The sequence below is a fragment of the Ochlerotatus camptorhynchus genome, unplaced genomic scaffold (assembly GCF_037179485.1).
Source record: "Ochlerotatus camptorhynchus isolate MF236.1 unplaced genomic scaffold, CSIRO-AGI_Acam_v1.1 ptg000364l, whole genome shotgun sequence".
NCBI classification, from domain to species: Eukaryota; Metazoa; Arthropoda; class Insecta; order Diptera; family Culicidae; genus Ochlerotatus; species Ochlerotatus camptorhynchus.
Window position 1 is genome coordinate 286,126 of NW_027040852.1, and position 15,209 is coordinate 301,334.

A 15,209-nucleotide genomic window follows, 5' to 3' on the forward strand; every position below is an offset into this window, starting at 1 on the left:
TACTTTGTACCTCGCTTTGTACGTCGGTCGAAGGCCTTAAATGCATTTAAGTTAAATATGACTAGCCTATCCAGCATTTTACGAGTGCTCATGGCCGCCACAATCTGGTTGAGTTTCTGGTAGGGAACATTTGACTTGATTTTTGGGTTGTGTCGTTTGACGTATAAACGATCAAATTTGACCGTTTACATGTCAAACGACACAAGCCAAACATCAAATAATATGTTCCCTACCAGAAACTCAACCAGATTGTGGCGGCCATGAGCGCTCGTAAAATACTGGATTGGTCCCAAGCAAATCGTTTAAGGTACCCCATTCTATTTGTTTATTTGTTATGGTTGCATCAACAGACTAGAAATAGTCCCAATGATGTGTTGTAAAAAAGTACAGATTATACAGACGACATACATATACTACAGTTACTACAGTTACAAACGAAAATAACTTGGAAAGCATTGTCAAGTTACTAAAAATTTATAAGTCTTAAATTTTACACTTAGCTGTTGGGTATCAAGCGCCTTCGGTCAGCAAAAAAGGCAGAGAATCTTCGGCGAAGCATATTCCGTGTCAAGTGGAAATCGAACATCGACGCTACTCGGTTGAACACTAGCTGCAAGCCGTAAATAGCGCTCCCTATGCTATAATTAGTTCGAAGAAGTGGAAGTCTCAGCATAAGACTGTTGCGTAGTGATCGAGGTTGAACATTAATGTTCACTTGTTGCAGAATTGCTTCGCAGTCAATTCTTCCTTGCAGAGTATCGGCGACGGTTAAGGCTCTGAAAACATCTCTTCGGATACGTAAGGGCTCGATATTGATCAATTGGCAGCGATTCTCGTAGCTTGGAAGACGAAGTGGGTATCTCCAAGGCAGCTTACGGAGCGCGAAGCGAAGAAAACGTCGTTGAACAGATTCAATTCGCTCGGCCCCATTATTGTAGTTCGGGCTCCAGACAGCAGAGCAGTATTCCAACGTAGATCGTACGAGAGAGCAATAGAGCGATTTCAAGCAGTAAATGTCCGTGAAGTTCTTAGTAATCTTGAAGACAAAGCCAAGCGTTCTGGACGCTTTGTCGACGACATACGATATATGGTGTGAGTATGTCAGCTTTGAGTCTAGAAAAACGCCTAATAGCGAATTCGTTTATTATCGGGGTTAACACCAGTTCCAACCCAGTGCGAAACCGAACTTTTTGTCAGTGTGAACCTCAACCTGAGCTAGGTTTTAAAAACAAACGAGCAAACTGACGTTTGTCAGAAAACAAGCAGACCCGATCCAGGTTGGAACTGAATAATAAACGAATTCGCTATAAGTCTTTCACGCAGTGCACCCGTTCGATAGTCGTGCCTAGTAGTTTGTAGTTGAAAATAATCGGTTGTTTCTTGCGTGAGAAAGTAATAACTGTACACTTAGCTGGGTTGACCACCAGTCGGTTTAGACTACACCAGTCAGCAAAGATGTCAATCTGATTTTGGAGAGAACGGCAGACGGCGAGTGAGCGGATGCGCAGAAAAACTTTCAGATCGTCTGCAAACGATAATCGTGGCTCTGTGATAACATGGTGAACGTCGTCGAAGTAGAGGAGAAATGCCAATGGTCCCAGATGGCTGCCCTGAGGTATACCGGACTTTGCGCAGAAGCTTGCTGAGCGACAAGTACCCAAAGTTACTGTCAATTGGCGCTCCGTTAGGTATGAACGAAACCATCTCAAAAGATTTCCACCGATCCCTAGCCTATCAAGCTTAGCGATCGCAATTTCGTGGTTCAGCTTATCGAAGGCTGCCGTAAGATCTGTGTAGATAACGTCCGTTTGGGTCCGAGCAATCAAACTGTCTGTGATGTAAGACGTTAGGCACAGCAGGTTCGTAGTTGTGGAACGCCCAGTTATGAATCCGTGTTGATCTGTACTTAGATATTGCCTGCAATGCGCATTTAGGGACTCTATGACAACCAATTCAAAAAGTTTTGATACAGCACTCAGCGATGTGATTCCCCGGTAGTTGTTTACGTCGCGTTTGCTTCCCTTTTTATGAACAGGAAACATATCCGCAGTCTTCCAGCAAGACGGAAAGATGCCGCTGGAAAGAGAGAGCTGGAATATGCGGCGCAGTGGATCTAAAAGACAAGTGATGTTCTTTTTAAGAATAATCGACGGAACACCATCGGGTCCAGCCTTAGTTGAAGTCTTAAGTTTAGATGCTGCTCTAGAAATCGTATCTGTAGTGGCTTCGACCATGCTGAGCGTTTGGTTGATCAAAGAACATTACTGGCCGCGGAAGTAATGATATTAGCGGAGAGTTGCTCGGCTACAAACACACTAGCAAATTTGGCTGAGAACAGGTTGCAAATGTCTTGTTGATTTCCAGCAGTTTCACCATTAAAAATCATGGAAGAGGGTAAGCCGACTTCCCTGCGTTGCTCATTTACGAAGTTCCAGAAGGATTTCGGGTGTGATTTTAGCCGCCGTTGAATCCTCCTTTGATAGCGTTGAAAACAGAGACGACTTAACCGCTTATACTCGTGGTTGAGTCTGACATAGTAGCATTTCAGTCGCAGTGTGCGGAGTTTAGTAAATCTTCTGAGAGCAGCCTTCTTAGTTCTTTTCAACGAGCGAAGATCTTTCGTCATCCACGGGACGCGAGAGTCGATATGGATGATCTTTTTGGAAACGTGTCTGTCAATGACATATGCCAAGACGTGAGAAAAGGTTTGTGCAGCAATGTTGACGTCTACAGGATCTAGAATATGCTCCCAATCTAGATTAGACAGCACATGGACGATACTGCAATGGTCAGCTCTACGGAAGTCATATGTCACAGCGTTTGGAGTGCTGGTGAAATCATCGACAATATTATTTTCGATCACGATAACTAAAGCAGGGTGATGATGCACTACCTTGACTAAAGGTTCGGGTGCCGTGGAGAGGAAAGGAGCTGTATCACGAGCACTCACAAAGCAGAGATCCAGGGTGCGGTTGTTTTCATTCAACAGGCCATTGATTTGTGACAGAATTGCGGTACTATAACTGTCCAGGAGCTGGATGGTTCCTACGTGGAAAGATGAACGCTTGTGATCAGGACAAAAGAAACCACTATGGGTTGGAGTCCATGCAATGTCCGGTAGGTTAAAATCGCCAAGAACAATAACTTCGTCGGAAGGGCCTGCTTTGTCTGAAGCGGCCAAGACGGATCGACAATGTGCGTCAATAAGCTCCAAGTCACGGGTTCGATCTGGAGGAATGTACACTGCACAGAGAAGCAATTGACGATCACCAAGTTGAATAGCCACCCACATTTGTTCAACCCTGTTCCAGGAATCGTCCTCGATAACTTCTGCTTTCAGCTTGGAATTAACTGCGATAAGGACGCCTCCCCCAGTAGTTTTCCTACTATTATTCGTGTTTCTTTTTTTTTTCCTTTATTTAACGTCGGTCTCTGTTCCGCAATCTAGTGCCAATCACCGACGGACATCGATTGCCATCCATTGACAGCAATCGAATGTGCAGGAAGGCAGCTTCCACATCTGCGTAGGATATCGCACCCATTCAACACACATACATGGGGCGAGACCAACGGCTTTACTTCCCTTCCGAAGGAAGACGTGACCAGAGATTTTTATGCCTCAGAAAAATCCCACCGACCTCGGCTGGGATTGAACCCAGACCCATTGGGGTGAGAAAGCAGTCACGCTTACCACTACACCACCGGCGCCGGCCATTATTCGTGTTTCGATCGCAGCGAAATATTTCGTAGCCAGCACCAAAGACATAGTTTGAAATGGTTCGATAATTGAGCCATGTTTCGGTCAAAACTAAAATGTCGTAGCAGTGATCCATGACGGCCAGATGATAATCTTCCACGAGGCCGTTCATACCACCAACGTTCTGATAGTAAATCGTTATGTCCGACCTCCGCTGTTCGGGAACAACGGAAGGTTCAGCGTGTAGTTGCATTTGGGAGCTGGTAGATGTCACTTGACGGAGGAAGGATGTTCGAGTAGGGTCGCTGGAAACCAAGATATTTTCAGGCGATAATATATTCGTCGGTTGATCATACTTGCCAATAACATAGTGGTTTGTGGTAGACACAACAAATTCTCCCCTACCCGATGGAGTTGTTGGTTTGCGTGGGTGTACTTCGGTTCGTGCGTGTAGGCCCTAGCAAGTTTTATTTACAAAAGTTGATAGGCTCTTTTCAAATGTGACGGGAGAATTTTATCCACCACAGGAGGGCTGACATCTGTTGGATTTGATGGCCACGACATAGCATATCTAGATTTTTTTTATCAGTTAGGATTTCTTTCAAAGCGACAACACAAAGGCAAAATCAGTTATTTTACATCATTTTCTTGAAACATTATTCTCACTGAGCTTTTGTTATAAAATATATAGGTACGTCGTACACGTGTTACTGGATAATTATTTTTACAATCTAAGACATATACCGTGATTTTTCGTCTAAATAATAGAGCCTTCTTTCAATCGAGTCGGTAAGAGTCAGTTTGTTTGAAGCGATTGTCCTTCTCATAGCATTTTTCTTTTTGTCAAAAGTCTTATAAAAACAATAAATAGCTCTCATTCTCATCTGCATCTGGTCTACTCTATGTGAATATATAAAGCAAAAATATATAATATAAATAAGCATAAACGGTAATTATGGTAAAAGTATGCTACAAAGGAGTAGCCACGCCATCGTTCAAGTCGTGCTTTCTTGAATCGAACCGCGGGAGTTACGTTGATAATTTCAAAAGTTCGAACGTGTTAAAATCTTCTAAATGTGAAACAATAATGAGTAGAACTTACAAAATAAAGATACACAGACACATCACAGGGCAAAGTTTACGGAGCACGTGATATACTTACTTTTCCCCGTTATTTCTCAATTTTGCTTCTTTGGATAAACTTAAAATGATATTTTTTTAGTAACGATTCGAAAGATGCAGTAGGTAGAAATGCGAAAGAGATTAAAGAGATCGAAAATTATTTGGGGGGGGGGGGTCTACGGCGCGCAAAATTGTACACCACTTGTTACTGATAGTTCACGTAGCCCTCGGCGGCGATTGTGAATGGGATGCTATGGTCGATGTCCCCCGACAAGTGGGAAATCATCGGTATTCGGAGGGGTTGGTGCGTTAGGAAGCTTGCCGTAGTCACTGGTGGCGAGCAGGATGATGACGACGGGGATGTAACGGTGGAACTGGTTTCGCGGTTTTCCATGATTTCATTGCCAGCATCCGGACTGTATTGACCGAGAAAAGCGGCCGCATCTTCGGTGGCTAGCTGCATTAGGGCGAGGGCTCCCTGGAGTTTTCGATTGGTTTCTTCCGGCCGATGCGGCTGGGTTGCCGGAATCATCGGTTGTTCATTGAGCGGACGAGCGCAGTGCTTGCTGGCTACCATTAGCACCGTTGGACGCATCTGGTTTGGGTTGATAGCGGCTACTTTCGCTGCTTCTCCGTTTGTCGTTTGTTTGAGGTAGTTGCTTTCCTGGTTTAGTTGCTGCTTCAGAGCGGCTGTCGAGGTGGTACTGGATAATGCCTGTGGTGAAATAATGCTGGGCTCTAAAGGTTTAGCTAGATCTTCCTGCCATGCATCACGTAGCCACTTCTTCTTTGGATTGAACGTCGACCGAGCAGGCACTCCAGTGGACTCATCACCGGAGTCGTCCTCCTCTTGGCTGGTCGGTTCATGCCATTGGATTAGCTTGGGTTGGTTTGGTTTGGTTTTAGCTGTGATCGGACTGGCCGATAGACCCATACCGGCATTCATGTCCAGCTCGCACATCAATCCCTTGCGGCTTTTAAATGGCGAACGCGGCGTTATCGGCGACTGGAATGCGCTTCCGTTGGCCTCGTAGTTCTCGTTGTTCACAACCGATTGCGCTCGGTTCTCATTCTCGTTCTGGGCGCTGTGATTGGGCCTCTTCGGAGTCTTACGCGTGGGTGTTCGATCCTCACGCTCCAGTCGGTATTTGTCCAACCATTTCAGAACTTCGGAGTTCTGTTCCGGTACGGTTTGGATGACAAAGTCGTCGCATCGTTTCAGCGTATCGTAAGGATGGTCCGGGCAGTGTCGGTTGGCATGGGTAAAGCGCATCTGACAGTTGGCGGCGGCACAGATGAATGGCCGTTCGCCGGTGTGCAACCGTTGGTGGGTCTTCAGCTGTCCGCTCTGGGTGAAGGCTCGGGTGCATCCCGGGTAGTCGCACTGGTAGGGACGTTCGCCTGAAAAGGTAGGATATAGATTTGGAACGTTAGACAACAGAGCTAGTTGTGATGGAGCTAGAGGGGTAGTTACAGATTTATTAAATTCCAGCAAGCAGCGTAAACCTTTTTCAAAAGTGCTCGAAAAACCTGTCCCATTTAAAATATGCAGAGAGAATCGAGAAAAAATTGGACAACTGCTATTTAATAGCTGTCAATTTATTAAAAGTTCCACCCAATTCAGGATAAACTTAAAATCATTTACCAATTTGCATACCTAGTCAACAAAGATCTTGAACGATATTTAAATTTAAATATTGATTATTGCGTCGCAGAAAAAATGATTTTTTTATACTCATGAAGGAATCACATCACATCGAGTCACATGCTAAAAATTAAAAATCCCCTAGCAAAAGGGACACACATTTGCTGTGCCCATATCCAGAGTGAAACACCGGTCCATAAAATCTACAACGCAATGAACGCTTCGAAAATGAAACAAACAAAAAAACTATCCCTCTTTTATTCATTGAAAATCTCTCCTGTTGGAAGAAAGCCGATGTGGCAACGACCAAGAGAAGAAGGAACCCTACATAAATCCAAATCCGAAGGGTTTCAATCACCACTGCGTTTTACCTGTCCAATCTCTACCTCTATCTGCTATTGTGTTCTATTCACCGTATACAGAATCCGGCCTGGTTCTTTCGTTCTTCCGTGCGTCCTTTCACTTTCGGAGAAACCCAAAGGGGGTTGCAAAAAAAAAATCTACACATATCCCATAAGGGGAGGGTGAAAACTACCGGTGTTGTACACCTTTAACCAGTTTTTAAACCATCGTCACGGAACACGTGCAAAGAAACATTCTAACATTATAATACCTATTCATGAGATACGACATACGAAGGGAAAACGTGGTTCCAACGTGAAACACCGGGAGTGTCGAAAAATGATGCGTCATGTTCGATCCTGTTAGATCGACGGCGACGTGGCGTGGCGTGACAATGCGGCGGGAATAGGTCTCAAACTGCTTTTGTTTTCGGGCAATTTCGGGCAACGGGATTATGTTGTTGTTGTTGTTGGCAAATCGCGAAAGCAATTTGGCGTTTCTGTGTGGCCGTTGACACCTTGTTGTTTTTTAAATTTAAATAGCTACACACGAGCGGGCCGGTCACACGTCGCCGATTGGATGCGTTGGCGTTAATTTTATGCCTATAGTCGAGCGTGACCGGACTTTTGAATGCCAATATTTTGACTGGGCATTTATTTACACCGGTTTTGCTTTTTGGATTTGTGGCTGATTTGCTTTGTTTTTTTTTAGAGAAGAAAGCGAATGCTAGGAATGCCAGTACTCCGTTCAAATAAGAATCCTTATCAAGTCTTATTTTGGCAGCGTATCCAAAAAATGACAGGCAGGATGCCTAGGTCACCTCCGTATGATATATGCAATTTACAATCAGTAGGTAGGTATATGAATTTTTATTTCAATTGAAGCTCCCTCCTATTATGTATCCCCGCTCCATTCCGGTCGTTCTAATATAGGAGTTTTGCTCTAAATACTGTTCCATACCTCTCTTGACATGAACAAGGTTACCAGGGAATAAATAATTATTTGGTTTATTTTAGTTTCTTCTCTTTTTTTTACTTAAGCCCAATTTTTTTATAAGACTAGTATTAATGTAAATGTGATATAAATAGTGCGTCTCTCTTAATGTAATTTATATAAGGTCTGAGTCAAAGGACTTACTGAGTAAGTGAAATGTGCAAATGTTTAGGGTTTGCAATGTTTATCTTTTCACACAACACGGTAACCGCAAAATACCCAATAATGACTACAAAGTAAGCATTTTCGATGGAAACTGGGACTACCCATAAAATGAGTAAAATTTTACCCATTTATGAGTAATTACAACTACAAAAATAAGTAGTAAGTATTCATTTTTGAGTAACAAATACTCATAAATGGGTAATATTTTTACTCATTTAATGGGTAGTCCCAGTCTCCCTCGAAAATGCTTACTTTGTAGTCATTATTGGGTATTTTGCGGTTACCGTGAAAACCGCTGTTGGCAGTGACGTAATTCTATCTATTCGCAGTATGTCGTCATTTGAGTGCTCAGCAATTGCTTCTCCCTACCTGAGTTTACACGAGCACCTTACACCTATTCTACACTTATTCTCAACTTAGTGTTTTTAAAAGCACTTAGTGGCACCTTAGTGTTTTTAAAAGCACTTCCATAGTTATTAATTGAGAGCTTTAACCATGCCACAATCTGGTTTTGAATGTTGTGTGGTAAGAACAATGATACAGAATTCCTACCAGGAAAATCGAGAACATTTCGTTTAATTTTCAAGCACAGAAGGGGGTCATAAGGTCAGGTCTCCAGTGAATAATCACTGTATATACTGCACCTCATTATTGGTCTAACTTTCATTGACCTGATAATTAAATCTCGTCCTCGTACGTCTTAAGTGACTAAATGCTTCAGTTCAAGATCAGTTCCCTATTAATTATATGATGTTTAGTAAGTGCTTCAATCACAGCTACAAGCAGTGTTGGGAAAATATCAAAAAATCAAATCTCACCAACGCCCAAGATCACGCTTGATTTTCGTAGACAAAAATCAACAAGCAAACAACTGCGGTTGATTTTGCAAGCTGTGATATCGCAGCTTGGAATATCAAGCTAACAAAACTCACCAACTGCAAATCTCACCAAACTGTGGTGAGATTGAGTTTAATGATTTTTGCTTTACTCCCGAATGCAACCGAAACTTCCATAACGGCTTCCAGCAGTTCCTTCGCGTCTGCCATCGGTGAAGATTAAAAAGAGATAGCAAACTATGCTTTCTCTTTCTAAGAAAATGATGTACAATGGAATCATGTTTGTGTTGAGTCAACTCTTAGCTTGATGTTTGCACGTTGTGAATAATCTCGTAATATCAAAGGAGCTTGTAAAATCAATATCAAGCATGATATTTTGTTCCAATATCACGCGTGATATTGCGAGCGCATGAGATCGGAAAAATACAGCTAGCTGGCATCCCTATCTTGTTTGCCTTGCCTTGAAAAGAGCTAACATCGCTGCGGACCCGCGAATTGCGGGCCCCACTGACAGCTCATAATTTGTAAACAAATAGAAGATTCAAGCCAGAATTTCAAAAAAGGCGTGACTGATATTATGGATATTCTTAATATTTTTGCTTACATTTTGTGAAAAATAAACTTAGGACTCATAAAATATTATTTTCTGATTTTCTTCCACGAAGTCAACCATTTATATGGCATAAAAGGGAAAATAATTTCATTTGATAAAAATAAGACAATTCAGTCACGCCATTTTTGCAGTTCACACTGGAATTGTGACGTTTCAGATGTTGGTTTCAATAACATGGCGGCATGCCAGCCAGCTGGAAAAATATCAATTGATTTCTGATTTTGCTAACACAGGTTACAAGATTCCATCACAACAGAAGCACACCATTGTTTTGATGAAGAAAAAAAAAACAGTTGAGCAATCAAAATAAAAGTTTTTTTTTATTGCACTTTCAAGAAAAAAAATATCAACAGTCTTACTCCGATTTGGTTTTGATGAAATGGCGAACGTTTCTTGAAATACCTCGCATCATCTTTTGGACACTCTGTTCGTCAACTTGAGCGACCATTTTATTCCACCATCTCCTTCATCTCTGTAGAACGCCAAGTTACTTTTCCAGTCTTTATCAGCTTCCGCTTAACAATTGGCCAATATTTCTCGATTGGGCGAAATCGATGGCAATTGGGTGGGGTTGAGCTCTTTTTCGATGTTGTCACGGTACCACTGAAGTGTCTCTAGATTGCAGTAGCAGCTAGCCAAATCTGGCTAAAACTTTACTGGGCCTTTGTGTGCTTTGATGAATGGTAGAATGCGTTTTTTCAATCCTCTGCCAAGAAGGAGGGTTGCTGAAGCCACCACCATTGGTGGTGTCAGCACTGTAGCCTACAGTTTTTATGCTATGTTTATATGTGCATTGACGACACATATGCGTTAAAAAATCTTATGGGAATAATCATTAATGAAACTTGAATTTTTCATGATTAGCTTGCCTAATTTAAAAATTAATATAACAAATGTATAATTCCTACATGTACGCGCTTGTTGAACATTTATCAGGATTATTTCTTACATTATTTCTTTATCGCGAACATTTATCACAAATCCAATTTCTATGTGGACGGAGCATAATTTCTCAATGTTTGCATCAGCTGTCTTAGATCGGCAGATAATCGAGCCAAAGAACCAACAACTTTGGCTTCAAGCAAAATGTTCGTGGATGACGTTTCTGCAGTGGTTTTTTTTTCAGACACTCTTCCTTGTAGAGCTTCGAGTTCATAGACTCATTTGTAACGAAAACTTGAGTTTTTTGTCCGCAGCTGCAAATCGCTTGTCAAATCAGAAATTTTCTATATTTATATTAAATTTATATTTGTTGGGGACGTCTCCTCGAGCTGTGTCCACATACAACTTTTGCCCGGCAAGCTGCCCAAAGTCCATATTTACATTCGTTTTGTCGTCCCTCAGTATGCATCCAGGGTTCCTCGTGAGAATCTCTCTGTGTAACTTCCGAGCGCGTGCTTTGGCCATTCAGCTCTGTTTCAGTGTCCGGTTTGCCTGCTTGCTGGCACGATAAGAACGATAGCCTTCGCGTAGACGGATCCTCTGGACGGTGCTTTTGTTGGAATTGTATTTTATGACAATGTCGCCATCAGAGAGTTCTGGGTTTGCTCTAATTTACTACTAATCTAAACGCTTACTGTGATCGCTACTGAATCGTATTTTCGCTAATGTTAACGGAACTGCTCTGAGGTTCTCTGTTCTTTGCTGAAGTTCTCGAAAATTGTCTAAAATTTGTGCAGTTCTAATGCAGCTTTTAATAATGCCAACCGGTGGAAACTAACGATTTTAAATTGGCTCACTACTTGATTAGCCTATTGGTCCCAAGCAAACGATTAACGTACCCCATTCTAGTCGAAATTCTAGTACAACACTATGTTTGTTTTTATTTGCTATGAAAGTTTGACAGATAAAATGAGGGGTTCGTGGATTCTCCTATGCTTCGAGGAGTGCATCGATTAGCTTGGGACCGAAGATAGTACCAGAGCTGAGCCAAAAAGTTGAGCACGTTTCTTCGGGACCTTCTTCTTCTTCTTATTCGCATTTCAAGCTTATTGCTTAGCGCATATTAGCTTATTGCGTGCTCTCAACTTAGTGTTCTAAATGCACTTCCACAGTTATTAATTGAGAGCTTTCGATGCCAATACCAATGCATGAATTTTGTATATTGTGTGGCAAGCACAATGATACTCTATGCCCAGGGAAGTCGAGAAAATTTCCAACCCGAAAGATTCCCTCGACCGGACCGGGAATCGAACCCGCCGCCTCCGGCTTGGTAATACCGTGCCTTTACTGACTAGCCTATCAGACCCCCCCCGGGACCTACTAGTCTTAGAGTTACCTCTATGGTAATCAGGGAATCAAAATCAACGATTCAGATAAAGATAATGGCATTCTCATTTTGGTTACACTCATGATTAGTACAAATCCATAAATCACAATGGACAGTTCTGGAAACGATAATGCGATTATCATTTGTGTAACAGATCATGATCATATGAAATAGCGATAATCTCTGATCATCATCATCAGCTGTCGTCACTGAAAATTCCGCATGTAGGACAAGGCTACACAAATACCCTATACTATGGGTGTTTTCGGAATTAGGATGACGTATAGAGATCGAACATCGATGTTTGCCGCCATTTTGAAATCCAATATGGGAGCATTCCATTAAAAAAAAACTGTCGAAAATTGATGTTCGGCGCTATTTGGAAATCCAAGATGGTCATCGATTTCAGAAAAAAAAAACTGTCAATTATCCTGCAATATTGGTATTTTCGGAACAGGGATGACATGCAGATGTAGAAAATTAATATCTGCCGGTATTTCGGAATCCAATTTGGCGGCCTTTGGTTTTAGATAAAATTGTCGAATTGGCGCCGAACATCAATTTTCGACAGTTTTTTTTAATGGAATGCTCCCATATTGGATTTCAAAATGGCGGCAAACATCACACCTCTGCACTTCCACGAGGAATCACTGGGATGTTGGATAAGAGGTTTGGGTTTGCAGCAGGGTTCGTTTTGGTAAACGATAAGCTGAATTGATGTCCTAACGATCATATAACGCGAAGGAGCTTGGGACTAAACCCACGGTCTTCTGCTCAGTAAGCAAAAACGTTTGCCACTAGGCAGACGAGCACCTTTTTAATCACCGAATCGCTGTTATTACCATGTAGTCATATTAACAAATAAAACGATTGAAGAATCTTGAATGTGGATGGGCCTGAGATTAGACTCATGATGTTCTGCTCAGTAAGCAAAAACGCACACAATACCGTTGCTCAAATTTGTGTATCCATTCAAACCCTGAACCAACGACAACGAGTTTCGCAAAATACACGATACACAAGCGATTTTACCATAAATCTCTTTGATATGTAAGGACCTGGGACAGCGTTTTTCTGCTCAGTAAGCAGGCCACTGTAACCGACGATCTTTCAAATCCGAAAACTAAAAACTACGAAAAAGTACTTAGGCCTTCATTAAGTTCCACTTTCACGCGACGTTCAATGACAGGGTCCTATCCAGGATTACATCTGAAAAATCCAAATCTGGCCAACGCCCACCTAAACCTGTTCTAATCCACCTGAAATGACTAACGAATGGAAGACGACTTTGACTACCCAGCCATGCAATAGTCTCATTCCGTGCCTCATGGCAACTTGATGATTCTATTGCGCTCATCTTTTGGCACCACCCAGGGGAGACTTGGTCCTGTACCCAATGCTTAACTTATCTCCATTCCACTCAGCTACTCGCAATTTCTTGTGATATAGTGGGCGGAATATTATTATTCAATTCAATGCAGACGTCTTTTCAAATTTGGCAGATCGACAGGTAATCGGTGAGTTACCACGATAGTTGCTATTCAACAACTCGACAACGTCCCATCGTCAACGCCTGCTATGAGAATTTCCCATTGCATACGTCAACGAAATGACGTCATCGAGCTATCGATCAACTACCCTGGTTATCGCCTGGTACCTTATAGCACGATGCTAGGAGGCGAACCGGAAGAATCGATGAGCTACCTCTCCCCCCCCCCCCCCCATTAACAAATAGTAATTCAAGTCTGAGAAAATAAGTCATATTTCAACCGTGTACGTTACATGTGCTACCTCTACACACTATCATATAAGCACATGTTTTAGATCTTTAAACTGCTCCAAAAGTCGGGACTAAAGTTACAGGAATAGCCCTAAGATCTCTGAAATTCCCCAAAAATCTATGGATTAAGCTTTTCTGAGGTACTTAGAACTATTTGAAAGTTTTCACAATTTTCTCAAGTTCTCTAAATTTCTGAAGATCTCTGAAATTCTAGGAACTTCTTATAAGTTCCTGCAGTTTTTCGAAAGCTGATATGCTCGCTTTGAGGTTCTTAAAGCTTCCAGTAAGTTCCCCATATTTTCAGGATGTTAACTTCCCTTGTGTTCCCGCAGTTTGTTTATGAAGCTTCACTGAAATTCTCAGCTCTTCCAGTGAAGGCACTTTTGTTGTGAAATTAATAGGACTTCACTGAAGATCTCTAATCTTTCATAAAGTTAACTACAAACTTGAAATGTATATTTTTTACCTTAATTGTGACACTTTGAAAATTGTCAATATAGTATGTAAGTGTACATGGAATACAAAACTAAGCCATTGACGGCGTTGAGATCTTAGACTTACTGAAATTAAGTAAGTGTTAAACGTCAACATTTAATAGATTTGATTATGAAGCTGTTTCTTTAAAGCTGATTTTCATGTCTTAAAAACTTTTTGTTAATTGCTGTTGTTTTTGTTTAATGAAAAAAAATCATGTTTTAACGAGTTCTGGAAAAACCTGGAAAAATCAGGGATTTTTTAGCTTAATGTGTAGACACTCAGTGGACAGAAAAAGACGATTAAGGTCAAAAAGCTCTATAGCTGGGCTGGTAGTGGGTATGTGATGTAATAGAAGTGACTTAAGGTGAATCACTGTGACATCCTTATTCTCGAAACTATACGAATTTTTTAGTGCACAAATATAAGCTTCTACGACACGTGCAAAATTCAAATTGTTACTCCACGTTTGATGCACTGCAGCATTCATGAAGTAGCAATTTCAGATGAAATAGAGCACCGACTTCCGAGATTTGTGTAGTTGAAAATTCAAAGTGGAATTGCATGTATACCCTAAGTGGCGGCCATTTGAAGACTCTACAAGGAATCACCCTAAGTGACTAAAATAACGAAAATAGTGACCAAATAGTGACTTTAAGACAATACAAAAGTTGTCAATAGTGACATTTATTGTTCGGAAAGATATGGTTCCAATCTTTCGTGGATTGCGATTGCCACTTCAAGAAATTTTATGAACTCACAAATCCATCAAGCGCGTTTTTCATGCTTTTGCTTCGAAAAAGGATCCCATAAATTTGATCTCGAAAAATAAGTTTGAATTGAATAAGCAAGATCACATTATACTGGAACGAGAAAAATTTTCTAAGACTTAAAATCTCGATATTGAAACATTAGGTAATTAGGGATAAATTTTAGAGTTTTGGACCATTTTTTGTTGTTGCTAGGATTTAAAGATTTGAAATCTCCAAGGCAAACAAATTAAGAAAATTGTGTGGCCTGGAATAATTTTCGATATTTTGAGCAAATAGAATGTCCTTAAAAAATTTACAGTCCTTAACAATTTAAATTCTTGCGAAACATTGAAAAATTTTTTGATCATGTACATAGATTTTTTTTTAAACCTGGGCCTGGATTTTTTTAAATTCTGTTTTACAAGTCCGGAAAAAATACAATATAATTTAATGGACTGAAAATGAAATCCAAGATTCTGCGACATGATTTTTTTCTCGATATTTGGACTAATACTAAAGCT

General features: G+C 41.2%; 2 protein-coding genes across 2 annotated transcripts in view; one reads left to right on the top strand and one right to left on the bottom strand.

Moving 5' to 3' along the window:
• LOC135709776 (Krueppel homolog 1-like) overlaps nt 1-15,209 on the bottom strand; it is a 184,123-nt gene that overhangs the window by 134,326 nt on the left and 34,588 nt on the right. Inside the window, exon 2 of the mRNA XM_065232164.1 lies at nt 5,019-6,220. Within this exon, the coding sequence (XP_065088236.1) occupies nt 5,025-6,220 (1,196 nt within the window). The 3' untranslated portion in view covers nt 5,019-5,024. The remainder of the gene's footprint in view (nt 1-5,018; nt 6,221-15,209) is intronic.
• LOC135709777 (arginyl-tRNA--protein transferase 1-like) overlaps nt 1-15,209 on the top strand; it is a 413,720-nt gene that overhangs the window by 31,994 nt on the left and 366,517 nt on the right. The window lies entirely within an intron of this gene.